General features: G+C 39.5%; 1 protein-coding gene and 1 pseudogene across 5 annotated transcripts in view; both read left to right on the top strand.

Moving 5' to 3' along the window:
- Positions 1–13281, top strand: part of LHFPL6 (LHFPL tetraspan subfamily member 6) — a 182258-nt gene that overhangs the window by 74255 nt on the left and 94722 nt on the right. Inside the window, exon 3 of one of the 5 annotated variants that reach the window (XM_045588630.1) lies at positions 12903–12993. The exons of the other annotated variants lie outside the window; for them this stretch is intronic. Coding sequence (XP_045444586.1) covers positions 12903–12993 — 91 coding nt within the window. The remainder of the gene's footprint in view (positions 1–12902; positions 12994–13281) is intronic. 5 annotated transcript variants of the gene reach the window in all.
- On the top strand, positions 7149–10201 carry LOC118728490 (annotated as a pseudogene).

The following is a 13281-nucleotide window of genomic DNA, read 5'->3' as shown; positions in this document are numbered from 1 at the left end:
AGCAATTCTTTCAATTTCTGTCTCTGCCCTCCCTCATCACCACTCACTTGTGGTGTGGCTAAGAAGACAAACTGATGCACTGAGGGGCAATCTGTGAGCAAGTTAACCACCTGCCTCAGCACAGATACTCAAGGGCTGCTTCGCTGTCCTGGAGGACAGATAAAATAGAAAGGAAGAAAGATGATTTTTAAAGCAGTGCCTTCGAATGATTATCAAACAAAGGAACACATTTGGGAAGCTGCTAAGTTGGAAAGAGTTTCCCAGGAAGGAGAAGGCAATAAGGGCAAATGGTAAAAGTAAAATGTCAGCCCTGATACATATTATGTCAATTCAAGTGACTAATGGCCAATTTGGCACATTCCTTTGGATCATGTGCTGTGAAATGCATGACCTTGTTTCCTGACGCTGATTTATAACTTTGTGTGCTTCAAGCATTATTTTGCTTTCTGAAAAAAATCCTGGACTCTTTTTTTTTTTTTAATATTTTATTGATTTTTTTACAGAGAGGAAGGGAGAGAGATAGAGAGCCAAAAATGTCGATGAGAGAGAAACATTGACCAGCCGCCTCTTGCACATCCCCCACCGGGGATGTGCCCGCAGCCAACGTACATGCCCTTGACCAGAATCAAACCCGGGACCTTTCAGTCCGCAGACCGACACTACCACTGAGCCAAACCAGTTTCGGCAAATCCTGGACTCTTGATGGAAAAGGAGGGAAAGCCTGAGTGGCTGCAGAAGTTAAGGTGCATCGCTTCTTGAAAGCAACAGGTTCATCCCTGGTTTGGATTGCTTCGTCAGTGGAGCCAACAGGCAGGGGGGCTGTACTGTGTCAGAAAACCACCAGGTGTAAAATGGAATGATTCTTTGCAGAAGTGGGAAGAGCTGTTAGAAGTGCACCACTCCATTTAAAGGGGATTCAGGTCTCATCAAGATAAAATGAATAAAGTTCAACAGCAGTGCCTCAGATGGCCTAAAAGGAATGCATAGGACAGATTTGGTGGTTATTTGCTGCTTTCGTCTGTTCCTGCAAATGCCCAGAAAACTCACACGTTTATCTTACAAGTTCTTTGATCTTGATTCTAATATGTAGTGATACATGAGGGAGAGGAGTCCCTATCCTTTAGCACGTCACTATTTTCCCTCTGGTTTTTGGCTGGCTGGAAATAAAAACATTTGCACAATCAGTTGTGTCTTTAGTTGGCTTCTGTAGCTTAGGGATATTAAATTCTTTTCTGAGTAAGCGCAGAAATGCATTTCCATTTAAGCTGGTGCTTTGCTGCTGGTTTTGAAACTCTGCTGAGTTGGCAAGCCTTCTACCTTTTCCCTTCCCATCCCTCGGCATTCAGTTAACATTGACTGAATAATAATGAGATACTCAGGTGGGTTTTGTGGCTCGCATTTCTTTGGTAAATGTTATTTTCAGATGTAGCATGGTGTTCCATGTAGATTCTTGCGATTCCTGTTTGTAACTGGATCACAACAATAACCTGCTTTTTAGAGCAGGCACAACTGTGCTGCCAGAGTCTGTGTTTTCAGAAGAGACTCTGACACTTAGAGCTTTGTCACTTGTGGCTCCACTCTTCCTTTCAGTCCATTCATAACCAGGGAAACAAGAGAGAAATGCAGAATGCTCGAGCTTGATTGTGGACGTCATCTTTCTAATCATTCCGTTCACAGATGAAGGAATGAACACAGTTACTTTGATTCGGCCAATTTAAATGCTCAGTGCCTACTCCTGGGCCAGAATGTGGATCTTCTGGTCTTCAGTCTAAATCATTCTTCTAATCACTCAGCTCCTCACCAAAATGAGTGTAACCACTTGGAGTAGAGTTTACAAAGATTAATTGTTGGATTTCAAGAATCAGGTTGAAAAGAATGGGCTCATCAGTTTTTGGTTGTTTTTCTTTTTTTAATAGTTCTCAAACTGAGAAAGAAAGGAGCATTCCTTGAATATACCATAAGATCTAAGTGTTAGTTTTTGTACACCTTTTTAATTTTGCTTAGAGAAAGCTGACCTCTGACACTCATTATCAGTCAGGAGAAGCATAGCTGTTACTGGACAAGCTATTAATTTTTCACTTGCCTCAGCTTCCTCATGTGTAAAATCAGAACAATTGGCCTCATCACCATCAGTAAGAGATGATATGAGCCATCTACTTTGTCCTGAATTTCATTTAGGATCATTCTGGGGATGAGCTAGACCCCACACCAGCATCAGCATCATCAGGAAATTGTTAGAAATGCAAATCATTGGGGCCCAGCCCTGACCTATTCTGTACCACAAACTCTGGGGTAAAGCTTGGCAAACAGTCTTTTAACAAGTCTTCCAAATGATCCGAAAGCATTAGAACCACTTATCTAAACAGTTCTTTCTCACAGTCCTCTAGTATAGATGATGATAGTCATGGAAGTCACAAAGTTAAAAGGAAACATTTATATGATGGAAAGACATATTCGCAGAACTAATCATCACTTAAACTTCTGTAGCTCTATTCTATGCTTTTATTATTAGCTATAGGGGGGATGGGAATGAGAATCTTTACCAAAATATAATCTCTGCAAGGCAGGGATCACACTTAGCATGTACCCTGTTATTTCCCCAGTATCTATCTCAGGCTCTAGAACACACTTGGGACTTAATATTTCTTGAAGAATGACTTAATTAATATTAAGAATGTTTTGTCACCATAGCATCGGGAAGAAGAATAAAATTGGACTAGGAACAAGTCCAAAGTCCAAGTTTGGTCCTATTTAGATGGGTAGACTTTATTGAGTTGCTTACTTTTTGGGCTGGAGGGCCTTCATCTGTGTAATGATAGGATTGGGCTACAGTTGCTGGTGGAGGATTCCCACTCTAACACTGAATCTTCTATGAAAGAAGGTGAAAGGGCAAGGTGACTGTAGATAAAATGGTAAGCCAGCCGGGACCGGTTTTGCTCAGTGGATAGAGCGTCGGCCTGCAGACTGAAAGGTCCCGGGCTCGATTCCGGGCAAGGGCATGTACCTTGGTTGCGGGCACATCCCCAGTAGGGGGTGTGCAAGAGGCAGCTAATCGATGATTCTCTCTCATCGATGTTTCTAGCTCTCTATCCCTCTCTCTTCCTCTCTGTGAAAAATCAGTAAAATATATATATTTTTAAAATGATAAGCCCATTAAGGAGGAGGATTTTATTAGCCCTGTTCCATGATGTTTCCCATGTCTCCAACAGTTCAAGATAGTCCTTTTCTAACATATTAATTGTATTTTTCTCTGTACCTCCCTCCCCAATTTTCTTATGATTACTGGCTCTGACTTAGAAAAAAATGGAATATATTTGGATTAAAGCTATTGATATCAGGGTCTAAATTTTACATATTATTTATTCCATAATGTACTAGGACAGTCAGGATCATATAATATACTAGAGGCCCAGTGCATGAAATTCGTTCACGGGGGTGAGGGATGCCTTAGCCCAGCCTGCCCCCTCTCACAGTCCGGGAGCCCTCAGGGAATGGCCTAAGCCACAGCCTGGCCTCCCTCTGTGGGAGGTGACCAGGCTGATCAGTGGAAGGCAACAGCCCCATCACCCCGCTGCAGCTACTGCCAGCCATCGCAGCCACCAAGGTGTTTTCATCAATACAGACTCCAGTCCCTCCACCATGAAAAAAATGACAGCTTTCTTTAGGGATTTTCAAGATGTGTCTTTCATAGGATATGCTTAATCCCTTCGCCCTTCTTATCCAGCTCTCAATCCTCTCCCCTTTGACAACTGTCAGTCTGTTTTCTCTATCCCTGAGTCTGTTTCCACTTTGTTAGTTTATTTTAGTCATTATATTCCAGGTGTAATAGAAATCATATGGTGCTTGTCTTTCTCTGACTGGCTTATTTTAGTTAGCATAATAATCTCCAGGGCCATCCACGTTGTTGAAAAGGGTCATATTTCCTTCTTTTTTACAGCAGCATAGTATTCCATTGTGTAGATGTACCACAGCTTTTTTATCCATCATCTGCTGATGGGTGCATGGGCTGCTTCCATAGTTTGGGTATTGTAAATAATGCTGCAATGAATGTAGGAGTGCTCGTATTCTTTTGAATTACCATTTTGGGTTTCTTTGGATATACTCCAAGAAATTGAATTGCTGGGTCATAAGGCAGTTCCATTTTTAATTTTTTGAGATAACTCCATACTGGTTTCCACAGTGGCTGCACCAGTCTGCATTCCCATCAACATTACACAAGGGTTCCCTTTTCTCCACATCCTCACAGCACATGTTATTTGTTGGTTTATTGATGATAGCCATTCTGACCGGGACTTTTGAGCTATTCTAAAGGAAGGAAGTTGAATTAGGGGAGGGCAAGGCCAGCAAATGATGAGGATATTTCCTTTCTAATAACACCCAGCACATTTTGGCTATTAGTCTGGATAATTGTGACCTTTCTAGTGGCCAGTCAATAGAAGAGAAATGAAAGGCAGAACAATGTAGCACATGGCTGAGTGGGCCTTTCCGCCCCTGCTAGCTATCCAAACCTTCCAAGGGGAAGGGATGGTCCGTAAAACAAAACTGGCTAGAAGATTGCCTGGATTCTTACTTTATCTCCTTCCAGATTCCAAACATCCCAGTCCCAGTCAAGCTGTTCTGTTTTTAGAATTGAAGAGCAGTCTGAAGATACAGATATTTCCCAAAACAACTTCACAGACTAAAATAAACAAGAGGATAATATTGGCTCAATCATTTTGTGACAGAGAGATGACTGAGAGAGAAATTTTTTACTTTCATTCTTATATATTTTAGATACTATGAGAGGAAGGAATGGAAGTTATTACTTGTTTTTTAGTCAATGAAACAGATGCCACAGAAGCAGGGCTGTAGAGTTAGGATGAGATAGGAGATAACATGAAGACTGCTTATCAAGTATGAAGGAGAAGGAAAGGATTGGGAAGTTGTTGAAATCATAGATAATATTTAAAACTTGAACTGTCCCTTAAAGTTATTACATTTTCAAATAAAGTGACATTTTAACTGCTCATCCCACATCAGGACTAGAAAATAATAAGTGCTAATAGGTGGTCTCAGGGAATCTTGTGAACCACTTTTCTGGAGAAAGACACTTTCAGAAAAGCCACAGGCATTGGCTGGGTTGGGTGAAGCAGAAAATATTGGAAAATACTAAAGGAATAATAGGCAGTTACAGTGGAGGGTACAGGAAGGGATCTTATGTCATTGTTATCGCCAAAAAGCATTTCTCAAAGACAGCACTGCACCTATTTTTGTTCCATGAGGTAGGTACCTAACAGCAGGCAAAATCTTACACTATGGAAAAACAGAGAGCAGACCTACCTTTTCAGTACAGCACTCTACTCTTATCAACAGACCCCCTGTGGACGCCTGAGACACTGGGGAGGACTTAAACCCTAAATATAATGATTTTATATTACCTACTTATGATAAAGTTTAGTTTCTTAATTAGGCATGGTAATAAATTAACAACAATAACTAGTTATAAAATAGACCAACTATAATAATATACTGCAATGTGGTTTCTCTCTCTCCTCCCCTCCCCTCTCTCTGATAACTGATTTGATAACTGAGATGGTTACTAAGTAACTAATGGGCAGACAGTATATACAGAGTAGAGAGGCCGGACAAAGAGATGATTCACATTTCAGGTAGGAGGAACCGAGTGCAAAGGTGTGAGATTTCATCACGATACTCAGAATAGTGCATAACTTAAAACCATGAATTGTTTATTTCTGGAATTCTCTATTTAACTAGAGGCCCAATGCATGAAATTTGTGCAAGGGGCTTGGCCCCCACAACTCCCAGCTTCATCTGGAAGGATGTCTGGAAGGTCGTTTGGCTGTCTGGTCTAATTAACATATTATGCTTTTATTATTATAGATATGTTTGGACTGTTGACTACTGATCATTAAAACCACAGAAAGTGAAACCATGGAAAAGGGGGAATGGCTGTAAAACTCTTGATCCAGATCAAACTAGACTTTAAACTGATAATTCATTCTAAAATATTACTAAAGTTCAGAGGAAAAAAAGTATTTTTTATTTTCTTCCTAACTGTTGCCCGTTTTTTAAAAATGTCTGGAATTTTTCACAGAAAGAAATTAATATGGCTTGAGGTTATTCATTTTTCATAAATCAAAATTTCAGTAATTATTCATAAAGTCAGACTAGTTCTAAAATGTTCAGTCTCTGCTCCTTCCATCAAAGGTGGTGATTTTTTTTTAACCAACCTTAATTGATTGATAGAGGATAGGAAAAACAGTAAAGGGAAGTGGGAGGAAATATGTTAAGTATATGTTTCATGCCTTACAGTTCATTTTTATTTGTAAATTTCACTCAAGAATGATGATGCATTATTTTTTAAAATAAACAAATTTGGTAAGATATTAAGATTTGATAATTTGGGAAGTAGATATTGAAATGCTAATTATATAAATTCATGACTTTTTTCATATTTGAAGTAATTTATTATAGCAGGGAATGACTATGCTACACTTATATAAAGCTACCCATAATAGTCTTAGTAAATGTTAAACTCAGCTTGTTACTCAAACCTGATACAGTAAACCCTCAAGTTTGCAGACCTTGATTTAGTGGCCTTTGGATTTAATGGACAAAATTTCCAGGCTATATGTCATATGCTAACACAGACCACCCAGACACAGGAATCAACCAGATGGCCAACTCATGGACACTGACCATGAGACTCCGTATACAGACCAGCAATGACACTGCCTGCATGTCCACAGCCCCTTCCCCTGATCTCCTTGTTTTGCTCTCCCTCGCCCTCCTAAAACCTCTGTCTGCATTGAGATCTGGCGATGGGCTTTTGAGGACTGGAAAAATCCCCCATTTTCTCAAAATGTGGACACTTGAATAAACCTCTTTCCTTTTTTATCAACACCTGTGTCAGGAGTTTGGCTTCCATTAGGGCAGGTAGGCGAACCTGGGTTCAGTAACATTAAGAGAAATATTTTTAAAATAATAATCAAGGATACCAGTAATTTAATTTCAGGTTTAAATTATATATTGCAATTTGGAGTCATTCTCTTTGACTATTTTTGTGGGGGTTTTTGTTTGTTTTACTTTGTTTTGCTTAACTTTTCCTCCCAAAATTATTCATTTCCATTTCTGTAAAGAATACTTATTTTCTACTAATTCCTATGACTCCTAACTTGTTACATTTTCCTCAGTCTGTCCTTTTCCTTCTTTTTTTCCTGAAAAGATGCATGCTGATCTCTTGATTGACATAAGGTTTGGTGAAGAATTTAAGTTACGGATCCAGTGATTTCAGACCTATGTAAGAAATACAACATCCCCGGAATGAGCCCTACCCAGCGGTGCGCCAGCTGTCCTCCCCGCAGTTCTGGTGGCTCTGTGTGGCCCGGGAGCCTCTCTGAGTGCAGGCAGTGGCCTCTGTAGGTTGATCAGGGCATCTTATAAATGACACCTTTGCTGTGGCTAATGGCCTCTTGGAAGGCTTCTCTGAAGATCTGCTTCTCCAGCCTTCTTGGACTGAGCTCAAGAGCAGAGTACTTCACCAGCATCCATGTTACATATGCAGCACTTAGTTCTGATACTTTGGAGTACAGCTAGGTTAACTAAATTAACTACCAGAAAGGACAACCATATTGCATACAGCGAGTTTTTGCAGGGTGCTTCTATAACAGAAGCTTGTGATGACAGTGGTAATATTTTGTGGTTGAGTACCAATTGTCTGTCCCTGTTTACGAAGCCCATCTGTTTGGAAGTCAGAGAAAATGGCTATAAAAGATTAAAAGAAAAACTTGCAAAATCTCAGAGGGAATTGAAGTTAAAAGATGAAGAGTTTAAGAGGCTTTCTAAAGTATGAAGTCAATTTAAACAGGAATTGGAGGAACTCACAGCTACTCTATTTAAGGAAGCTCATAAGATGGTGAGAAAAGCAACTGTCAAGCAGGCAAAAGCAGAGCAACAGCTAAAAGAAGCACAAGGGAAAATTGAAGTACTTCCTGCTGAGTAGATGCTTTGTCTAGTTCTTTTACTGTCCAGTTCTCCACCACCACCTACCAGGAGCCTTTGCCAATGAAAAAACACCTTTTAAAAAGGGGCATACAAGAAAAAAATAAAAAAATAAAGGTAGTGCTGTGCATGGCATCCTCGGGACCTCAATGTGATAAATCTGGATGAAAAAGGGCCACATTCTAACCTGACAAGTTCAGGGAAAGCCTGTGTGGCTGCCTTGTAAACTCATAGACCTAACGTAACCACAAAGGATGATATGAAATGAAAACTTTTTAGCTAAAAGCAGTTTATGATGGGTAGTCATGTCCTAGGCTGGCATCTTCCTTGGCAAAGGTCAGTCTGTCTGTTGTCTTTTTGCATCTATGATAGCGATAACATGCCTTTGGAATGTCAAAGTAATTTCCTTCTACCAGACCCCTCAAACCACAGGCACAGCTCTGCGGAGACCACAAATCCCCTCATTGTTACTGAGTTAATTATTGACTGTTAACAATCCTGCACCCACCTATATAAAAGAAATATGTGCCTATCATTTTACTGTTTATCCAATCCCTTTGCTTTCTACTACCTCCTAATTTATCACCAGTGGATTTCATGTAACTCACATGCATCTCCTATTTTGATTATAATGTATAAAATAAGGTGCAAAAAACTGCCATAGAGCATTATCTCAAGCCTTTAAGATTTTTGCTTCCCGGCAATTGTCAACAGTTTGGCTCAAACACAAAAATTCTTCACAGGTTTGAATATTTCTTACGCTGACACAGCCAATTGTGAAAGAATGCAAAGAGACTAATTCATCTCTGTATAATGAATTCAGATCTTGGCAGGATGTGCCCACAATAGACAGTACCTGTCCTTTCTTGGACAAAATCTACCAGAAAGATACTGTTCCATGTTTAACATTATCAAAAAGTGAATTGGCTTCAGCGGTTTTGGGGACTTTGGAAACAATATTCTAAGTATTAAAGCAGCGGGATTACAACCTATTGGATTTGTGAAGGCTTCTGTAGTCGAATGTGGAGAACCAAAAAAAAAAAAAAAAAAAAAAAAAAAAAAAAAAAAAAGATCTCACTGGCAGACTAAGTCCTGTAAACACAGAATTAAATTAGGAGACTCAAACAACTATTATCATGTTTCTCATTTTTGTAGATACAGGATCATTCTGTAGGCAGCTTTTTTACATACATTTGATATATCCAGCAGGAACTTGTGATACGGCAGGCTGTTAATCACATGTTTTGGGAAGTTGCACAATTGAGAAAAGGGATGTCACTGGCAAAGCTGGGATATCTGACAAAGGAACTCTGATCCTCTGCCTGGGACCATGCATGAACCTCCCCAATACCTGGAAAACGGCTGAATATCTTAATGGTTACCTGATATATATTTTCAAGGTGTGGGCCCAAGCCATTTTCCCTCTTCTGCAAATTATACCAAGAAGTACTGTGATTTTTAAAAAACTGACCTATGCTGTGTTTACTTATTCTTTAGTTGCACACACACACACACACACACACACACACACACACACAAAAAAACTTACAGCTGTATTAGTGATTGTAATTTATAGTTGCAAAAAAGTTATTAAATAAATATTAGAGTGAAAAAAATACAACTTTCCAGGCACCCACTATCCCCACCTCTGAATGCTAAAAGTAAAATCTTAGAGCAGCAAGAGAAACAAATGAGTCTGGATTTGTAGTTTCTGGGGATTTACTCCTAGAAAGAGACAAAGGCTTGCTTTTCCTGTGGATACAGACATCTCCACGCCAGAGCTCTTCTGGAAAACAGTGTCATGTTTTATAATTCAGAGGGGGGAAAAGTTAAAGGTAAAGAGAAGTTGAGGAATGTTACTTAACCAAGAGGGCTCAAAATGTGTAATTTGATAGATTTAACTCTGCCTTTAATGAGTGATGCTATCTTTAGTTTTTCAATCTCTGGAAGGTGCCTTGACAGTATAGAACTCCAGAGGAACACACATTTACTCTGCTACCTTCACTGTTATCATCTGTAACCACCAGCAAATGGGCAACTGAGTGAGGCTTCAGCTTTCCACTAGGATTCTCTTTAAGCATAGTGAATTCCTCTCAAGGAATTCTATTTCTTGAAAATTGTTAGTTACTTTAATATTGTTTGGTTTGTGCTCTTTACCATCTTTATTTTAAAATCTCTTGCCTTGGCTGGTGTTGCTCAATGTTTAGAGTGTTGGCCCTTGACCTAGTCAAGGGCACATACCTGGGTTGTAGGCTTGATCCTGCCCTGGCCCGAGTGTGTGTCTGGAAGACAACCAATTGATGTGTCTCTCTGATATCAATGTTTTCTCTCTCTCTCTCTCTCTCTCTCTCTCTCTCTCTCTCTCTCTCTCTCTCCCTCTCTCCCTTCCTCTCATCTTCCCCCCCCCCCTTCTACCTTTCCCTTCTCTCTAAAAATCAATGGGGAAAATATCCTTGGGTGAGTATTAATAACAAAAAATATCTTATTAATTGATTATGGCATTCCTAAAAAACACTCCCATTGATAATATTGGAATAGAGGGATGCTTTAACGTAGTCAAAACCCAGCTGGTGTGGCTCAGAGGTTCTGTGTCAGCTTATGAACCAGGAGGTCATAGTTCAATTCCAGGTCAGGGCACATGCCTGGGCTGTAGACTTTATACTCATTGGGGGACGTGCATGAGGCAGCCAATCAATGATTCTCTCTTATCATTGATGTTTCTATCTCTTTCCTCTCCTTTCCTCTCTCAAATCAATAAAAATATATTTTTGAAAAATAAATTTAAAACGTAAAAATACAAGCCCTCCATTAAAAAATAGTGAAAAAATTTAAATTACAATTAAATATAGAATAGTAAAATAAAACATAATCAAATAAAAATATACAGTTTATAATTTAAACTAGGGGTGTCGAACTCAATCAGAGAAGGGGCCAAAATCTAAAATCCAGCCTAAATCGCGGGCCGAATGGTTTACTGAACAGTCATAAACTGTCATTGTGATGGAAACGCAGCGGAGTGCAGTGATGACAGTGCAGTGCGGGCCACATTGCAAGGCCTGGCGGGACGGATTTGGCCCGCGGGCCTTGTGTTTGACACATGTGATTTAAACCATATTCATAATTAACTGCAGACATATTATATTACAAAATGTAAACCCCAAACTATAAAACTCTCAGAGAAAACACAGGGAGAAATATTTTTTACCTTGTGTTAGGCTATGATTTCTTAGATGCAGTATCAAAAGCATGGTCCATAATGAAAACAATGACTAAATCTAACTTTGACAAAACTAAGAATGTAGTTCTTTGAAAAACACTGGGAGAAAATTTTTGCATATCCAGTAAAGACTTGTATCTAAAGAAAAGAGGAAGGAGGGAGGGAAGAAAAGGCCTGGACTTAAAATCAGAGACCTGGGTTAGGATCTTGAATCTGCCATTGACTTGCGTTGAGCAAATTGCATTCTTTGAACCTCAGTTCTTTCCTATAAAATGAGGTTAATGATACCCATTTTATACACAGATAATGTATATACAGTATTTTGCATTATGCAGAATGTCAATTAATATCAGGCATTATTATGAATGCTATTTTTAATATTTACCAAGCAGATGAAAGTTGCAGCAATTTGAGGCATTTCCCACCCACATTGGCTGGAAATGTCTGGAGTCCTCTGTGTGAGAGGGACGTTAAAGTGGTTGTGGGGAGCAGAGAGGCAGGGATGTTCACCTTCTGCTGTGAGATGGGAAATAATACCTGAAGCGTGTTAGACCACTCATCTCACAGGAAATGCTTGCTGCTGCCTCCTGTTTGGGGTCTTCAGGCCCCAGAATACAATGCTCCAGTTTAATGTAGGCCGAAAAGCACTGCTAATGTGATGTGCAGTTTCTTTGGACTAACCCAGTGGAGAGGAACTGAAGCAGAAATGGGCAATAAATTCTTAATGCAATATACATATTATGCCTCATGTTATTTGTAAACAAAAGGCATACCATGTATTTTCTCTGTAAGCTAAAATACATGTATTTATACTTATTAAATGGTGACCAACTATTTCTTGGATGACATAAAAAGCTTTTATAAACATAAAAATGTTTATAAAGAAATTGTTTAGAAACATGCATATTCTGTTTTTTAAAATGCAGTTTCTCTTTCATCTACTCCTTGGATAGCACCAAGTGTGGAAGTTGATGCAAAGCACTAAGCCATTTAAAATCTAAATGAGTCTTTAATAAGGGAATGTCATGTTTCATTTTAAAGATTCTCTTCATCTCCTTTTCTTAAGTTGTCAAGTGAAAGAAAAGGCAGCTTTATAACTACATGGCTGCCTCAGCTTCAGATTACATGTGACATCTCACATTTTCCCCCCTCACATCTTTCCCTCCCTTCCTCCCACATCCCTTTCCCACCTCCTTTTCTCTCTGCCATCCAACCCTCCCCCACCCCAGCTTTCTGCCTTACACTTCCTTCTTATGCAGCTGACAGAATGATGGAGTTTTGCTGATTAAGTAGCTGAAAGATGGTAGCCCTTATTAATTTAGGGGGTGTCGGGCAAAAAATAAAATAAAATAAATGACAAGAGTAAAAAAATGTTTCTTACTGTGGATCATCCTTCTAGCCAGTCTGGGTAGAAAGTTAGGTGATTTTGGTTTCCACTGCTTGGCAGAGTGTGAAATCAATGGAACTTAACTTTGTCAGCCATTCACTGTCTTCCATTCCACACTCCCACTGCCGTTCTCGTGACCCTAAGGGCTTTGCTCACATTTGCTCACAGTGAGCAAAGAATCCCACTGAACATTAGGATTCTCCTCCTTGCTAAAAACTCAGCAAAGGTATTAGCAGAAGTAACAACAGGTCTTCTTTCAGACATGTTTTATAGTCGCCTCTTTTTTTCTAATCACAGCTATTAACTGCACTGTTGGTCACAAACTAGGAATAAAGCCCACGAAGCCAGTGCTGGATATGGAAACTGTCACATGGTTCCTGAGAAAGTGGTAAGGAAGATAGTGCGGGAGATACGGTGCAGTATGAAGCTGTTATTTTCATCTATTTCCTGCAGTGATAGACTTGGTGTTATTTTGTTTGTTTGGTTGGTTCTCACAGGGTCACCTGCATGACAAGGTGGCTAGTTTTGATTGTAGGCTTGATCTGAGTTTAGTGGTAAAGGACACAGAGAGGGATGTCACAGATCCTTTACAATGACTGGTGACATCTGAAGAAACTTTGGATAATTCTTTTATGATAGAAGGTAATGCATCACTAAATAGATAATAATATTTTGT

This window comes from Pipistrellus kuhlii, unplaced genomic scaffold, assembly GCF_014108245.1.
Source record: "Pipistrellus kuhlii isolate mPipKuh1 unplaced genomic scaffold, mPipKuh1.p scaffold_m20_p_3, whole genome shotgun sequence".
NCBI classification, from domain to species: domain Eukaryota; kingdom Metazoa; phylum Chordata; class Mammalia; order Chiroptera; family Vespertilionidae; genus Pipistrellus; species Pipistrellus kuhlii.
This window is presented reverse-complemented; position numbering and strand designations above follow the sequence as displayed.